This window comes from Homalodisca vitripennis, unplaced genomic scaffold (assembly GCF_021130785.1).
Source record: "Homalodisca vitripennis isolate AUS2020 unplaced genomic scaffold, UT_GWSS_2.1 ScUCBcl_5242;HRSCAF=11883, whole genome shotgun sequence".
Classification (NCBI taxonomy): Eukaryota; Metazoa; Arthropoda; class Insecta; order Hemiptera; family Cicadellidae; genus Homalodisca; species Homalodisca vitripennis.
In genome coordinates this window covers 1-18468 of record NW_025781457.1, presented here as the reverse complement: position 1 = coordinate 18468, position 18468 = coordinate 1, and the positions used below count along the sequence as shown (strand labels likewise).

Here is an 18468-nt window from a genome sequence, read left to right as displayed (position 1 = left end):
CAACATTGTGTACAAAAGGTCTAATTGTTTCATTTTAAGGGTCCTCTCGTCTAATGGAAGTGTCTCACGCTCTTTCTGTCTCAACCACCAGTCTTGATACTGTATCAGTATCAGTATCTGACAACATTTTGTACAAAAGGTCTAATTGTTTCATTGTAAGAGTTCTCTCGTCTAATGGAAGTGTCTCACGCTCTTTCTGTCTCAACCACCAGTCTTGATACTGTATCGGTATCAGTATCTGACAACATTGTGTACAAAAGGTCTAATTGTTTCATTGTAAGGGTTCTCTCTCGTCTAATGGAAGTGTCACTTTCTGTCTCAACCACCGGTCTTGAAACTGTATCGGTATCAGTATCTGACAACATTGTGTGCAGAAGGTCTAAGTGTTTCAATGTAAGGGTTCTCTCGTCTAATGGAAGTGCCTCAAGCGCTTTCTGTCTCAACCACCAATCTTGATACTGTGTTGGTATCAGCATCTGACAACACTGTGTGCAAAAGGTCTAAGTGTTTCAATGTAAGGGTCCTCTCGTCTAATGGAAGTGTCTCACGTTCTTTCTGTCTCAACCACTGGTCTTGATTCTGTATCGGTATCAGCATCAAGTGTATATGTAATTATATCCCTTTACTAAATTATATTACATTAATATTATTTAAATATTCTTACCAATAAAAATCAGTAATTTTCTGTCGAGTCATTACCAGTATGGTGATAATTGTTTTAGCACAGTATGGTGATAATTGTTTTAGCACTCCATAAACATAACTATTGATTTAGACTCTTGCGAACGTTTACTTACACTGGACATCCCACAAAATAAGTCCAGAACATTATTCAGATAAAATATATATATATATATATATATATATATATATATATATATATATATATATTATATCAGCAATGTTTAAGACGTTTTTAGAATAAATCATATAAATGCTAAAAAGTCTTAATTCGGGTACAGGGTGATATGTTCTGGGCCTCAGAATCCGACATGGAGTAACTTGCCACGGCACTCCAGAACCTGTTATGAAGAGGCTTGTTAATGTCATCGAAGCTCGAGATTAATTGAATTGTCACGGCACTCACAGAACAACATTGAGTGAAATTTTACGGCGCTCAGAGTCCGACATTGAGTAGTATGTGAGAGTCTTTCATTTAGTAGAATATTACCTCACTCTCAATCCAACGTTGCGTGGGATGTTCCGATACTCAGGGCCCTCCACTGAGTAAACTAACGTTGAGTGGCATTGAGTGAACTATAACGGTTCTAACAATTAAACATTGAGTGAATTATTACGGCATAGTCCATCATTGAGTGGAATGTTACAGACTCAAAGTCCGACATTGTGTAAGGCTGTCAGAGTTTGGCATTGAGTGAACTATTATGGAACTCACAGTCCAACGTTGAGTAGACTGTTACGACACTCAATCCGGTATTGAGTGAACTATAACGGTTCTCACAATTAAACATTGAGTGAATTATTACGGCATAGTCCATCATTGAGTGGAATGTTACAGACTCAAAGTCCGACATTGTGTAGGCTGTCAGAGTTTGGCATTGAGTGAACTATTATGGAACTCACAGTCCAACGTTGAGTGGGCCGTTACGACACTTATGGTCCGGCTCTGATTTAAGTAACGTTGAGTGAACTGTTACGACAATCAGTCAGAAATTGAGTGGACTATTACGTACACTCAGTCTGGCATTGAATGAATTATTACGGTACTCAAAATCAAAAATTGAGTGTATTGTTACACCACTCATAGTCCTGCATTAAAACACCATCATTGGGTTAAAAAAATACGTACCATTTTACACCTTAAAATACTGGGACATTTAACTAACGAAAAATACTTTCCAAAGCAGCGTTCCAAGTGATTATTTTAAAACGGTACATTTGATATAGGTTTGACAGGGTTAATTGAATAGAATTCATTTATTACAAATATATTTATTATAATGAAAATGTATTTCTAACATTTACATCACTTATAAAAATAGTCCCTTTAGTAGCACAATGATCAGGTCAGTAAATTAGATAAAAATCACAATAGTAATTTTGTGCTTGCGGGTAAAACCTCATACTTGGGTAGAGTAGGGTGTAAAGGTCAAGTTATATGTAAACACTATTTCCTCTCAGGAGCTGACGAAATCCATACAGTGAAAAAATTTAAAATAATTATAAATCCAATAGTAAAATTAATGTTACTGATTTTATTGGTATTTGATACCAGATTACAGTAAAAATATTACAATTATTCAGTTAAAAGCTTATATATAATGTTTAGCCATAAGCTTATAAGTTTGTTTATTAGAATTTCATAAAATACAAAATGCAACATTGATTGTTCCGATGTTTCTATTCACTAATAGGAACATCGGAACACATGAGCATCACTATAATGTTCATTGATGGCCACGAGCGGAAAACCCTGTTATGTTAATTGTATTGTATTGTATTGTGCTTCTGTATTTAAGTCAAATTATTACTACAAGCCCTACAGTTACTTCTTAAACGACAGTAAAAAACTAATCGTTATTTATACAACTTAATTCTAGAAAACAGTTTACTCGACTCTCATTTACTGCGCTATCAAATAAAAATCTACACTAAATAAATTCTAACCTAAATATCTATTAAATGTCAGAATGACAACTTATAAAGATTTATTGAAAAAAATTATCTTTAGTAAAATTATTACTGGAAAATAAGTTGAAAAGACTTGTATTGAAACTTTCGTAAAGTACGAGTAAACTGTTTATACCACTGATTTTACGACCTTGTAAAAGGCTTACAAAATGTGTGTTACTTCATACTTAACACAATGCGTTGTGATTAGGGCGAAATGCACAGATAAAAATTAAAACACGAGCTATGAAAAGCTGGTAAAAATATATCTTAAGGTGTAGTCCAGAATAAAAAATACTCGATTTTAGCATAATCAGTAAGCAGCCTTGGAAATGCTTATTGGTTGAAGATAGCTCATGGAAGAATCTGTAAATTTTCAATGGTTCTGCTAAGCACTTTTTAATGCATTTTGGAGTTATTACAAAACCTATTTACAACATAGGTGTTTTTGTTATGAATTAACTTGATTTAACCCAAAATCGAAGATCGTAATGAAAAAAATTTGAAACAACTCTAGGAAAAGGTAATTGGGAAACATTTTCTACATTCTCATACATTAATGAATAGTCAGCGAAAATTAATATTGGTTTTTAGATCATACCTAATAATGTTTGAAATGGAGAGATAATATTACTTGTAGAATTCTTTAATGAGATAGATAGTCCAGAAATTTTTGAGTAAGTATAGATTTTGAATTGATAAAAGATAAACTCTATTTATCTATGTCAATAAAGCTGTAGAAGGTTATCAATTCGCTTCGTAACTCAATGAAAGCTTCTTTTGGCACATTGTAAGTGAAGAAGACTTTTCCAAACGTGAAAAACAAAATAACTAAGCAATACAAAATGTTAAAATACACCTTTAAATCTGAACAATTCCTCAAATAACCCATCAGTCTTTTATTCTACTTTGTAAAGGATTTACATAGCGAATTGGTTCAGGATAAATAAGCAGGTACACGAGTGAAACTGAAAGCGTGGAGGAGGCTACGAGCAGACGTCCAGACTGCTGGGAAACCCGTAGGGGATCACCTGATCCTCTTGACTGTTCAGTTTAGTGTCCATCGCCAGTTCCCGAGCAGGGTCACCTAAAGATATGAAAACCGCGTGGTTACAAGTAGATGTCCCGACTGCTGGGAGTACGGGATCATCTGATCCTCTTGACGGTTCAGTTTAGTGTCCAGGGTCGCCAGTTCCCGAGCAGGGTCACCTAAAGATATGAAAACAGTTGTATATGTAACACTATAAGCGTTGTTACAAGTAGATGTCTCGGCTGCCTGGGAAACCCGTACGGGATCATCTGATCCTCTTGACTGTTCAGTTTAGGTGTCCAGGGTCGCCAGTTCCCGAGCAGGGTCACCTAGAGATATGAAAACAGTTGTATATGTAACACTAGAAGCGTTGTTACAAGTAGATGTCTCGGCTCCTGGGAAACCCGTACGGGATCATCTGATCCTCTTGACTGTTCAGTTTGGTGTCCAGGGTCGCCAGTTCCCGAGCAGGGTCACCTAAAAAAATCAATTGTACCAAGATGGGAAGACAAGTACATTTATATCACTAAAAGCCTGATTACAAGTAGACATCTAGAGTGATAAAACTCCCATATAAGCTTAGTTCCTTGAACTTTCGGTTTGGTGTCCAGGATTCCTGAGGAGCTTGTTAGCACAGCGCTGGAGACAAGGTGCTGTTATCTGTTATCTGCAATTCCTGAAAAAGATAACTGTGAGCAAACCCTGCTATATTAAAATAGTAAGACCCTTCGAAATGAATCATAGAAATTCTACATCAGTTACCATTTATGGTTCATCTCAGCGTTGAAAAATATTTTGAAAACAGGGGTAAATGAAGATCTAATGAAGAGCAAATTTGAGACTACATAGTAGTACATCTAAAACCGAATGAGATGTTACAATTTGTATACTATAAATATGATGAATGAAATGAGCAATCCTTCGGGAAACAAAATCTCGAAAAAGAATAGGTATTTTCCTGCAGTAGTCGATGATCTACCATATTGAATACAATGGGATTGTGTATGTTTCATTATTAAATATTGCATAGGTTTTTATTCTATTATGTATCGTTATTGGCTTATTAGTATGGCGCGGGGGACTAGTTTTTACTCCATTGAAGAGTAAATTTGAGTTAAATCTCATGGTTAGCAAGGAAATAAAAGCACTGATTGTGGTTTCCAAAACCGAATCAAATTTAAAATGTGTCGAAAAAAGGGATTACTCTTGAAAGAAATCTGAAAATCTGCAGAAATGTTAATTTAAGAAATTATTACAGATATAGGCTGGTGGTTTTCCAATCATCAAGACAATTTCAGATTGTATAGAGAATGCCATATACGAACATATTAAATGCAATGGGATAGAAAAATATATTTCTGTTGAATATTAAATATAATCTTATTTCATCCCACATACAAGAATAGTTTCAACAACGTGGTATGGTGATAAGGAAAGTGAACCAAAGAAACAAAAGAAGGGAAACGAGCATGACTACACAATTGAGTTAGATGTTCAAGGTGAACAATGAATAACATCAAATTTTAAACGTGTCTAAAAGAGAATAAACATTAAATAAATCGTAAAATCTTACATCCAGACATCAAGACATCAGCTTGTCCTAGAGGATGGCAAGAACGAACTTATTTAAAGCAATGAGACTAATATATGTTTCAATGCCAATATTTATTTTTAATTGAATATTATTATTATTTGTGAGAATATTATATATAACTATCTAGATTTCCACATTTTATAAAAATTTTCAACTTAAAATCCCAGTTTCAAATTTATGTAATGATTAAATTATCAATTATTCGTTTATTATATTGTAAACATAGTGAAGTAGTTCTGCTCTTCCACCTAATTAATCAGTTTGTCATTAATATATTTACTTCCATTAATTTATTTTTCTAATCCGTTTTTTTTAACTAAATTAAAAATCTACGAAATTGTAATTGCTAGAGCGAATTTAAATCAACAGAAATGATTGGACTACTACAATTTGTTGGTTCATGGAAATTACTTTAGATAGAGGTAGTTGTGAACTTTCTTTCTTAAAGCTCGCTTCTTTTGCTACACATCTGGTTGAAATAATTACCAGAAACTCTTACATCTCCTACGGACAATACTTTATGTATAGCAGTAAATGATGACTGTATGTGGGCTACCTGTGAGACAGCTATCGTTGCTATGGTAACTGGAAGAGTCGCCCAGGATGGTTGTGTGGACATCGCCGTTCTGCAACCACTCCGTACAGTCCCAGTGGAATCCTGCAAGTGAACACGTGATCAACATATATAAGATATTACAAGGTTTACAACATTTTTGATAACTAATACATGTTATTACAAGTTATACTTTGGAATTTTGGAAGACTCGTTTTAAGTAACTTTTGTGAGTATTTGAGTTGTATTAGTTTGATTTTTGTTCAAAGACACATAGGTACAGCTTTCTTTGTTTATTTGGGTAACTTTTGTGGAGAAAATATTTATTTTCATTCATTATTTTCGAAGTGTTTTTTATTTTCAGGCCAGATGTTGGTTTATACAGTTTAGTGTGTGACTTTTAGTTTTTCAAGTAAAACAAACTTTTACATAATTCGATGTAAACCTTTTGAGTGGTTACCAATACACAATTTTAGTTCTTTAATAAATGTGCAAACATAAAACCCCTACTTAAATTAGTTTAATGTAATTTCTATTTTAATTTATACAAGCAATAATTTACCACAAAATCAATAATCTTTAGAGCTTTTAGATTAAAATTATTTCTTTCGATTAACTCCTTGAATAACACTAGTCAGTATAAATATCAGTATAACACAAAAATACTATTTACAATCCAACTACTAATGGATTATAAATAGTATTTTGGTGTCTGACGCTTAGTTTTGGGTGAGTCTAAGATAAAGAATTAAGGTTGCTAAAATTTATTTTCCAAATTATAACCCGTTTTATAACCCCCCATTCGACCTTCATCGAGCCTTGAACGCGAATTCTTTCTAATGGGGCTTACCGATATCAGTTTTATAAAACCTACAATAAAATTAGGTACACATAACCAATCGGATACCATAATATGAAAAATTGGTACAAGAATATTAATGGGTAAAACAGCGAAAAGGCTTTGCATTCTATTGACATAAAGGCATATATTTAGATAACGATACTTCAGATATATTCAGAAATACGTAAAAAGTCTGGCTTGACAAATGACATCCGGACAAGCCGGAGATCATGTTTGCGACTCAATAAACGGACCAGGTTTGTAATACCGCCATCACTGTTCTTGAACTACAGCTCACATTACATACAGATTCCGTCTGGCTTGACACATGACATCCGGACAAGCCGGAGATCCTGTTTGCGACTCAATAAACGGACCAGGTTTGTAATACCGCCATCACTGTTCTTGAACTACAGCTCACATTACGTACATTACGTGTTTTACCCATTAGATTCCGTCTGGCTTGACAGATGTCATCCGGACAAGTCGGGGATCCTGATTGTGACTCAACAAACGCATCAGTTTTGTATTTCCGCCATTACTGTTCTTGAACTACAGCTCACATTACATACAGATTCCGTCTGGCTTGACACATGACATCCGGAATAGCCGGAGATCCTGTTTGCGACTCAATAAATGGACCAGGTTTGTAATACCGCCATCACTGTTCTTGGACTACAGCTCACATTACATACAGATTCCGTCTGGCTTCACACATGACATTCGGACAAGCCGAAGATCCTGTTTGCGACTGAATAAACGGACCATGTTTGTAATACCGCCATCACTGTTCTTGAACTACAGCTCACATTACATACAGATTCCGTCTAGCTTGACAGATGTCATCCGGACAAGTCGGGGATCCTGATTGTGACTCAATAAACGCATCAGTTTGGTAATTCCGCCATTACTGTTCTTGGACTACAGCTCACATTACATACAGATTCCGCCTGGCTTGACACATGACATCTACAAAAGCCGGAGATCCTGTTTGCGACTCAATAAACGGACCAGGTTTGTAATACCGCCATCACTGTTCTTGGACTACAGCTCACATTACATACAGATTCCGCCTGGCTTGACACATGACATCTAGAAAAGCCGGAGATCCTGTTTGCGACTCAATAAACGGACCAGGTTTGTAATACCGCCATCACTGTTCTTGAACTACAGCTCACATTACATACAGATTCCGTCTGGCTTGACACATGACATTCGGACAAGCCGGAGATCCTGTTTGCGACTCAATAAACGGACAAGGTTTGTAATACCGCCATCACTGTTCTTGAACTACAGCTCACATTACATACAGATTCATTACATATATATATATATATATATATATATATATATATATATATATATTCGAAAAGGTTTTCATTAGAAGGCTTGAAGGTTTTCTTGAACAGTTTGAAATTCTTAACCCTGAGCAGTACGGATTCAGGAAAAATAAATCGACGATTGATGCTGTAACAAAACTCATTGACTGTGTTGTTGATGGCTTGGAGAGGCGAGAACAAGTGCTCAGCATATTTCTCGACCTTTCAAAGGCCTTTGACTGTGTGCATCATGGGACATTGTTGCATCAGTTATGGACATGTGGTGTTCGAGGTCAGCCGCATAAATGGCTTTCGTCATACCTCAGTGGCAGAGAGCATTGTGTGCAGATCGCGAACACCCTGTCAGGCAAAGTAAAAATGCAGTACGGTGTTCCCCAGGGTTCAATTTTGGGGCCCATACTTTTTCTCATTTACGTCAACAGATTGAATTCATCAATTCAAAATGGAGAGGTGATTCAATATGCGGACGATACGACTCTCTGCATCAGATCAAGTACGAAACAAGATCTTGAGATCAAAGCCTTTATTGAACTAAACGCATGCATCGAGCACTTTTCAAAGATAAATCTAAAAACTAACTATGCCAAAACTAACGTAATAAAATTTTGTCTCCGTCAACAAGAAGACGAATACAGACCAATTGTGATGGCGGATGAAGCTATCTTAGATGAAGCCGAATCCACCAAGTTTCTGGGGATGTACCTGGACAGGGGACTGACCTGGAGCGATCACATTGACAGAGTTGGCTCAAAGGTTGCCTCAGGCACTTATGTCTTACGCAATCTAGCAAAATTCTGCTCGTTTGATGTACTGAAAACTGCCTACTTTGGCATAGTACATCCACATTTGACCTACGGTTTGAGACTATGGGGCAGCTGTTCTAAATACAAATTTGACAGAGTATTTAGAACACAAAAGAAAGCTGTTCGAATAATTTCGAAATTAAAACCCAGAGAGTCGTGTAAAATTGCCTTCAGGGAGCTTGGATTTCTAACCTTACCCAGCCTCTATATTCTCGACGTTACCCTGTACTGCCGATTCAAATGTGAACTGGTTCAGGGCAGGGACGTCCATCAGTACGATACCAGAGGCAGGAACAATTTCAGGACAGAACAGCATAGAACGGCTATGTTCGAACACTTACCATCTCAAATGGGTGTCAAGTTAATCAATAAGCTCCCTGGAGATCTCAAACGAATTAATGAACCCAAACAATTCAAATCTCGATTAAGACACTTTTTGTTGTCAAAGGCATTTTACTCCGTTGATGAGTTTACGATGGGCCGCTGGGATGAAAATTAATATTTTATTATTATTATTCTATTTATCCTTTTCTGATATCCAAAACATGCAAAATACAATATATTGTTAGGTTCACACATGAGTATGTGGAATTAACTGTGCCTATGTTAAGATAGGTTTTAGTTTATAGATTTTTAAATCCAAATGTTGAAATGACGCTTGCAATGCAATTTTGTTAATTGTTTTACTGCAATAAAGAATTATTATTATTATTATTATTATTCCGTCTGGCTTGACACATGACATCCGGAATAGCCCGAGATCCTGTTCGCGATATCTATTTTATTCTATTCTTTTCTATTCTACATACAGATTCCGTCTGGCTTGATACATGTAATACCGGCCAGTATTTGTAATACCGCTACTACTGTTCATAGTAGAACATAAATTAGTAATATAAGTGCCTCATTTAAAAATTAATGTTAAATATAGCTAAGATAAAACGGGCTAGTTACTATTAGAGTTAAAGTGAGAAATGCTTATTAAAAAACATATAAAAAATTTGTATTAAAAGCATACAACATTAACTAAAAGTAAAATCTGTACATTTTTTATCCGTTTAACAAAAAGTATTAAGTAGAATACGAATATAATAGTAGCGGTATTAATGCTTTCAAGTCAAGCTCAAACTTGGGAATAGCAAATACTAATTAGTAATATAAAATTTCGGTAATTTTCTACGTACCTCACATTATAATCCTAACTCTTCCTGTGTTACCGATTCCATTAACGGTTTTCTTTCCATTTAAATTATCCATAGTTGATTAATTTGTTAAGATTAATCTTTATTTTTTATCCAATTGTAATAATATTATTGTTTATTGTAATAGAAGTGTATAGCCAATAATTACTTCAACTCGATGAAACAAATATAGGTCGACGATATACAATATTACCAGTATTTTATGTTAAAGTCACCAACCAAATATCAATTCGAGAGTAACTGTAACTATGAATAATATTGGAGGAAATAATAAAATGTCATTATATGGACGTATAATATTGTAGGCCATCCGCAGTATTTGGTATTTTAAATTACAATAAATTAAAACTTTTCATTAATGTCACGTGTACAGTAGTTATCAAAACTGACACTGAAATAATATTTAAATGAGTTTTATGTTTATCTAGATAATGGGGTAGATTAATACCTTAGGTTTGCACAAAAAGAATTGACAGATATACACTTGCAAAGTAATTAGTATTAAATACTTATTCATTAAAAACACTATTCAAATTGTAAATTATGTTTTATTTTCCTTCATTTTCATTGAAAATCATTTATACTTACCTCCAATCGTTCTTGTATCATCTTCTGCGGGTATAACCTGGTGTAGGGGGATGTCTGCAGTTTGTTTTAAATCTAAAAAAAACAAAAGTTACACTTAAGTAAATAACGTAATTATCATAACTGTACAGGGTGCTCTTTAGAAATGTTATTACGCGTCTGATCGAGCATTGAGGAAACAGTGAATATACATTTTAAATTTATATTATAACAGATGAGTTTTATTGTTTGTATTATTAGAATCAAAATTTTTTACATAATCTATATTTTAGAAGTTATCAATAATTATTTACTTATATTATACAGCTAAGAACTAATTTGTGTACGTCTTTAAATTAAAAAAAAGACTTTCCATACCTATTTTCTTTGAATCTAGTGTAAAATGGCTAAGAAAAATGAATCCATGAGACTTTATATAATAAACTTCAAATTATTTTGGACGATATTTATATTTATTGAACATATATGTAAAATATGGGTCAAAATGTTCAGTATTTTAAGGCATGTTTTATTTTAGCTTATATGGCTTTTTATGAAATTCAGCATCATAGTTTTTATAATGAACACAAATTTTAACCCGTATTTTATAACTTTCAGAAATTTCCTTACTCATAAACCTTGTTAGATCAACATCTGCATTTAGGTAAAATTACATACTTTGGACCAATAATAAATTTCTAAAAATTACCAATTACCCATACACAGTGAGACGGACCGAAAAATAAGGAGGCCCGATATTCATTTCTTTACACGTGACTGTTTCTAGGTTGAGTATTTTCTGGACACCCTGTACATACGTACCGTTGTTGATCTTGTGATGAGGACTCATGAGGTTGCGCCTGTAGTCTGGCGGCACGTTGTCTGACTCCGCTGTCCCTCTCTCGGCGTTGTTGAGCGCCACGGCTGAGAAAACCTCGTTGTTAGAACTGCACGTGTACGACGTTGGCCTGGAGGGCTGTTCCAACATCACCAGGATTTAAAATTTTATAAAACATCTTTTATAAAACATTATATTAATATCCAATTTTTATATCAGGGAAAATAAATTCATTTTCGAAGCTGTTCATGTTTAAGCTCTTAGCTAGGCTGACTTCCTGGAAGTGAAAAAATTTTCAATTTAAGGTAAAGTAATTTGTTCCAAAGTAAGACTGATTAGCAAGCAAATTTATCCTGGTGAATTGATTAATTCTAAATGGTGTGTTTGGGCTATGATTGTTTTTTAATTTACATTTTATTCCAAGTGATTTATCCAGAATGTCTGGGTATTTTATACGCTGGTGCTAAGGCGAGATCTAATAGCAATTCTTCTTCGCGAATTTTTCGTAATCCTCTAAGTACTTTCCCTTTGGGTTTCATTAGTTTGATTTATTTAATCTCCTTTTTGTCTAATGAGTGATGATTGTAAGGTCGTCTATTATTTTTCGGTAGGATCGTTATATATTTTTATGTTACTGTTTTTATAAACTCTAATATTCGTTCGTTATATTGCTTTATTTCCATTATTACAAAAGCTTGGCTGTCTCCGGCTTAGTTAACATGTAATGGTGAGTCATTGTTTATTCTTTTTTTAGTATTTACAGTTTGGGTTCTTTTATTTAAATATTAAACTATCATTTTTGGGACCTTTTTTAAGGATTCGTTTAGTTTGTTATCAATTACATGTCTAACATAATTTTTAGTTTCAATTTTTAATGGAATTTAAGGTGGTTTCAGCGTTTGAGATTTCCGAAATCTCTCAGATAATAAATTAAAATAATTGCTTTGGTTTCTGCATTTTCTCACTTGTCTGCACTTAAGAAGTATTCTGGAAACGTAATATGATTCTTTCACCACATTTTCCCAATCAGATTAAAAAAAAACCTCCCTCCAATTCGAGGAAGGAACAGGATTTTCGAGAGGATATTCCAAAGCTCCTCGGAGACACAAGAAAGAAGAAATGTGCAAATTATGCGTGTCCATAAAAAATACATTTAGATTAAAATCTTAATCGACGTTCAATGTTACCTGTGTAACCTGGAGGTTACTGAGTTTGGAGGTTCTCTTGATGACGTGATTCAGTTCCGACTTGTCCACCCTGTTCCCAGGACTGATGCGGTGGCAGCGTCTGCAACACGACAGTACAGAATTTAGTCGGTTGATCCTCACATACAATATAAATCAAATCAACAACATGACTGTCATACAATACTTTTACCTGTAGAGGACGAATACGAGTACAAGACACGAGACTATGAGGATTGCCACGACGATCGCCACCAGCTCCTCCCAGTGGATGCTGGCGGTGACGGCGGGAGGACAAGAGTGAGAGGGAGGGCAGGAGGGGGGTACGCAGATGTAGCCCCCTGGGGCCCCCGCCTGGGGCATACATCCCTGAGGAGGAGGACACCCACAGTCGCCGCCCGGGAGAATCTCCTCACAGTATTCACCTGCAATGTAACACCGCAAATTAGAGAGAGCATTTAGTTACAAGGAAAACCCACACAATTATTTAAAAAAATAGGAGTTCACTAAACTATGTATCACGTAACGAGCTTTGTTAAGTTACATGCTAAATTTAAGTCTAAAACTTTCATTTTCAAAATGTCCTGCAAATAGATCTTGAAGTCAAACATTATACAGAAAATCGCTTGTTACCCCTCCCCACCTCCGGGTAACAAAAGAGAAATTGTGCCAGCTAATTTCAAGTTTCATGAGAAATTCTAAGTTTACAGATGAAAACTTTCACGAGATATCTTGCCATCGTTTTTTTTTTTTTTTTTTTTTTTTTTTTTTTTTTTTCATTAAATTAGGTTTCTTAGCAATGTTCAAATTGTAGTTTCTGTGAACTAGGGAACGTACTAAATCGCAAGAGTGAACTGAAATCACATGTTAAAATCTCATATAAGTGTACTCAGTTTATTTACAGATTTATTGATCCTACTATTTTCTCGTTGCATGGTTACCCACAAGGCCAATGTACAAATTTTCACTGAGTGACATGCACCATAGTCGAACTCAGTGTTACTCGTATACACATGAACCTACATATAAGATTTCGATTTTGTTGGTCAGTTCGTTTCAAGATATCGTGCGAACAGGCGGAATGACTGAAATAAAATTTTTAGTCCCCAAGTTAGATAGTTTTAGCTAACGCTCAGCCAACTAGCAGTATAAGTAAGTTTAGAATGATAAACTGACCTCCATAGCCGAGGTTGCAGGCGCAGTAGAGTTGGTGGGAGTGGCCAGGACACACGAAACTGAGGTGGTCTGTGGCCACTGTGAACACCAAGTCCCGCTGTATCTGAACCTTCTGGCGGCAGAGAGCGCCGTTGTGGCAGTCGCATGACCAGTTGGCCCCGCTCAATCCAGCGGACTGTAGAGCCTCGCTGAGCACCGCCAGCTCCACCCCCTGGGTTACAAAACTTTAGTTACGCCCTGAGTAATACAACAATACCCACAAGTTTTACTGACAATGAATCGTACTGTAGAGCCTCGCTGAGCACCACTAGCTCCACCTGCTGGATTAAAAAACTGTGGTTACGCCCTGAGTAATACAACAATACCCACAAGTTTTACTGACAATGAATCGTACTGTAGAGCCTCGCTGAGCACCGCTAGCTCCACCTGCTGGATTAAAAAACTGTGGTTACGTATTGAGTAATACAACAATACCCACAAGTATGCACTGACAATGAATCGTACTGTAGAGCCTCGCTGAGCACCGCGAGCTCCACCTGCTGGATTAAAAAACTGTGGTTACGCATTGAGTAATACAACAATACCCACAAGTATGCACTGACAATGAATCGTACTGTAGAGCCTCGCTGAGCACCGCGAGCTCCACCTGCTGGATTAAAAAACTGTGGTTAGACCCTGAGTAATACAACAATACCCACGGATTGCACTGACAATGAATCGGACTGTAGAGCCTCGCTGAGCACCGCGAGCTCCACCTGCTGGATTAAAAAACTGTGGTTACGCATTGAGTAAATAAAACAATACCCAAAGTATGCACTGACAATGAATCGTACTGTAGAGCCTCGCTGACAAAAATGCAATACTGACAGTTACTTGCTACGGGATCATGAATTTGATTGTTTTTTAGGAGAAGCCGATCCCCTTTTAAGACTTACTCTGCCCGTCCTCATGGACCACTGGCCTGTGCGATGATGTTATCAAACAGAATAGGGGGAAGAGTCGATACAGTACAAGGTTGATGGTACTGATAAAAAGTGCAACGGTCACATATAGAATTCGAACCTGCGCTATCTCTAACTCAGACTCAAAACCCAACGTCTGAGACCGCTCGGCCATCGGCACTCCCAATATCTGTCCTTTTACAAAAATTTCAAATGGTGCTGTGGAATTTTTGCACACCAAGCATTCCAAATAAACATTGTATGGTATTGGATTTAAAAGCCTTGGGATTTAAAATAAATTATCATTGTTATGGCAAATTTCATAGACAAAACAGATTTTCTAGTAATTGCAGGAAGTGTTTTGAAAAGGCCCTCTTACTCAGCGGTTTGGCGCTGACATGTAGAACACTTCGATACCAGTGATCGCTACGACTAGCTTTTTCGTTACCATCAATATATATTGTGATAGCGGCAAACTTAGCTACTAGCGCTGATCGTCTATCGACACTACTGACTATCAAAGTTCGCTATGGTCTTGGAAGGAAAATTTAAGAATATGAGAATGAAGATAATTATAATTTGTAAATTATGTATAACAGATTCACTCAAAATATGTACTCGTAATTGTTGACTCACCCCAGTGATGGTCAAGAGTATGTCAAGGTCACCGTGAGCCACAGCTTGCAGACTGGTCAGTGACACCTGCCTCAGCAACGCTGACTCCAGGAGCTGCACCAGGCTCTTCCACTGCCGCAGCACGAAGTGATGGGCCGTCATACTCCGCAACCTGAAGCAGTGGGACATTTCATTATGCTACAATAATTGTAACGCCAGACGTTTGATGCTTAATTCATAAATATTTCACTACATTTTTCGTAAAAATTATAATGGTAATGTTATTTTTAACATCAAAGTATAAAATAACTCCAACAATTTCATTAACATATTAATTATGTTTAACAAATTTTTCTTCATAAATGGATTTTTTCACACGACATACTTAAATGTGATTGAATTCAAACAGTTAAATCTGTATTTAATTCGTTGATGTTTTCCTCATATCGACATATTAATTTAGTAATTTATCATTATTAACAGCTCTACAGAATCTTGTGGGCGAGCATCATCTCTGTATCAGTTAAATCTGTATTTAATTCGTTGATGTTTTCCTCATATTGACATATTAATTTAGTAATTTATCATTATTAACAGCTCTACAGAATCTTGTGGGCGAGCATCATCTCTTATCTGCTCCACCACAATAATGAGCACAATAAGGCCATTGCGCCCTGCGACCACAAATAGGCTAGATCCATCTACTAAATGGTATCCTAAAATGTTACCGGACCTGATGCTGACGCTGTGCTGCAGCATGTCCTCCCAGAGAGGCAGCACGTGGACGGTGACGGTGGTGTACGTCGTGAACTTGCCGTCAGACACAGAGATGTTGAGGCGGTAGCGGCCAGCATCCACCATGGGACCGGCGGTCAGAACTCCACGGCGAGGCTCCACCGAGAACTGTCCCTGGCCTGGTGGGCTCGGCTCCATCGCGAACACCAGCGTGTCATAAGGGTCCTGGTCCGAGGCTATCAGGTGACCGATCTCACCTCCGGGCCATCGCTCCTGGTAGGCGATGATGAACACCTCCAGGGGTAACACTGTCGGTGCAAATTGTGACTCCTCTATAACCTGCGGAAAGAGGAAATAATGATGAGTATCTTAAGAAACGTTATACACGTTTATATGAGTCATACACCGTCACTTGCAAAAACTGATGAATATCTGAACAGTGCCTGATGCAATACAGGATGATTCACTGAGGAATACCTACATTGAGATGTCAGAAAGTATTAATTTTACTGAATACTTTTTGCATTATATTTTTATTATTATTACAAACACGAGTTGCCATTACTTGTTACTTATTACTCGTTATTATTATTTTTACTCGTACGTAGTTGGAATTTTTAAAATTCGGTCTCAATTTTTAATATAACAATCAGCTTTGAAATATGTTATGGACACCCCTAGGTTTAACTGATATGAGTTTTACATACTTCAGGATGTTATTTTGATACACTATAAATTCATTAAATTGTATACTACGTATTTTTTTAATATGCATTAAAAATAAGTGCAGTTCTGAATTCAAATTTTTTTACAATAGTATGAAAAGGATTCTGACAGTTTAAGTTATCTTAGCGGCTAAACGCTTATGTATACGAAAATAATATCATGAAGCATGTAAATCCAAATCTGTTAAATATTAATAAAGGTTCTTATAGTAAATTTCAAAGTAGACTCATTTATACATGGTGTCCAAACTTTAAACTTTCAACTACATATTTATACAGGGTGGACTGCCGGGAACCGGACGAATTTGGCAACAGCTGTTACATTGTTGTTACACGTTCTAGGGAGATTGAGGTTATGTCATTGTTTTGAGTGAGCTTTACCATTTTTAGTCACGATGGATCAGTGGTCAGCTCAGCATCGTGTTTTTGCATATGACACATTTATTAAAAATGGCGAATCCGTTATCAAAACACAGCGTATCTTCCGACGCCACTTTAATATTGCGCGAAATGACACGGTTCCATGCCGGAATACATTGCTAAGATGGGTGCACAAGTTCAGAACAACAGGAACAGTATCAAAGAAAAAGCCACCCGGTCCAGCAAGAACAGTGAGAACACCAGACAACATCGCTAGAGTGAGAACTGCTTTGATGAGGAGCCCGGGTCGCTCTGCACGAAGACACGCACAAGAGCTACGCATGAAGCGCGATTCTGTCAGAATAATTTTAAAATCAGATTTGAAATTTCATCCCTATAGAAATACAGGTGGTACAGCAACTGAAAGAGAGGGACTATGGACAAAGAGAAGATTTCGCAGTACGTATGCAGGTGTTGTTTACTGATAATCCTGATGTAGTGATGTTAATGAGCGACGAAGCTTCACTTCCCACTTAAAACGGTTTCAGTGAACAAACAAAACTTACGATATTGGGCTCCTGAAAATCCATGTAACTTTCATGAAAAACCACTCCACTCTCCAAAAGTAACGGTTTGGTGTGCTGTAGGCCACTTTGGGATAATTGGTCCGTATTTTTTTGAGGAAAATGGAGTCACAGTGACAGTGAATTCTGCACGCTATGTTCACATGTTGGAAACATATCTCAAGCTACAACTTCGGAGGCGAGGAATAAACGTGAAAAATGTTTACTTCCAACAAGATGGGGCTACAGCGCATACTGCCGCTGCATCGATGCGAGTTGTGAAGAAGATGTTCCCTGGCAAGTTGATTTCACGTTTTGGTGACGTGCCGTGGCCGCCGAGGTCACCAGATTTGTCGCCCTGTGACTATTTTCTTATGGGGGTATTTGAAAGCTCGTGTCTATGTTCACAAACCACGAACGTTATTGCAGCTAAAAGATGCAATCACCGAAGAGGTGAATTTGATTGGACAAGACATGTTGATGAGAGTGCGTAATGATTTTCTCCAGAGGTTGGAAACCTGTATCCAGGTTAACGGCCATCACATGCATGATATCCATCTTTAAGAAATAAACCCAAACTAGGATAAAAGGTTCCATAAAACATATGTTTTTTGAAATGGTATGTTTTTACCAATATATATTCCACAATTAAATAATTTTACTATATAAAATAAGGTTGTACTATTCATTTAAAATTACGTCCGGTTCCCGGCAGTCACCCTGTAATACTTAAATAAGGTAATTGAATGGATTCAAATTTCTTTGTAAAATTA

At 36.5% G+C, this 18468-nt stretch overlaps 1 protein-coding gene across 1 annotated transcript; it reads right to left on the bottom strand.

The window, feature by feature from the left end:
- Nucleotides 1–3971: 3971 nt before the first annotated feature.
- Nucleotides 3972–16386, bottom strand: LOC124373335 (protocadherin Fat 1-like; the record flags this gene model as incomplete). Its single annotated transcript, XM_046831715.1, has 9 exons — nucleotides 3972–4138; nucleotides 5812–5913; nucleotides 10583–10654; nucleotides 11381–11534; nucleotides 12584–12683; nucleotides 12774–13005; nucleotides 13757–13967; nucleotides 15334–15484; nucleotides 16046–16386. Coding segments are annotated over 9 exons (1467 nt in total), but the record flags the coding sequence as incomplete, so codon positions are not given.
- Nucleotides 16387–18468: the final 2082 nt, after the last annotated feature.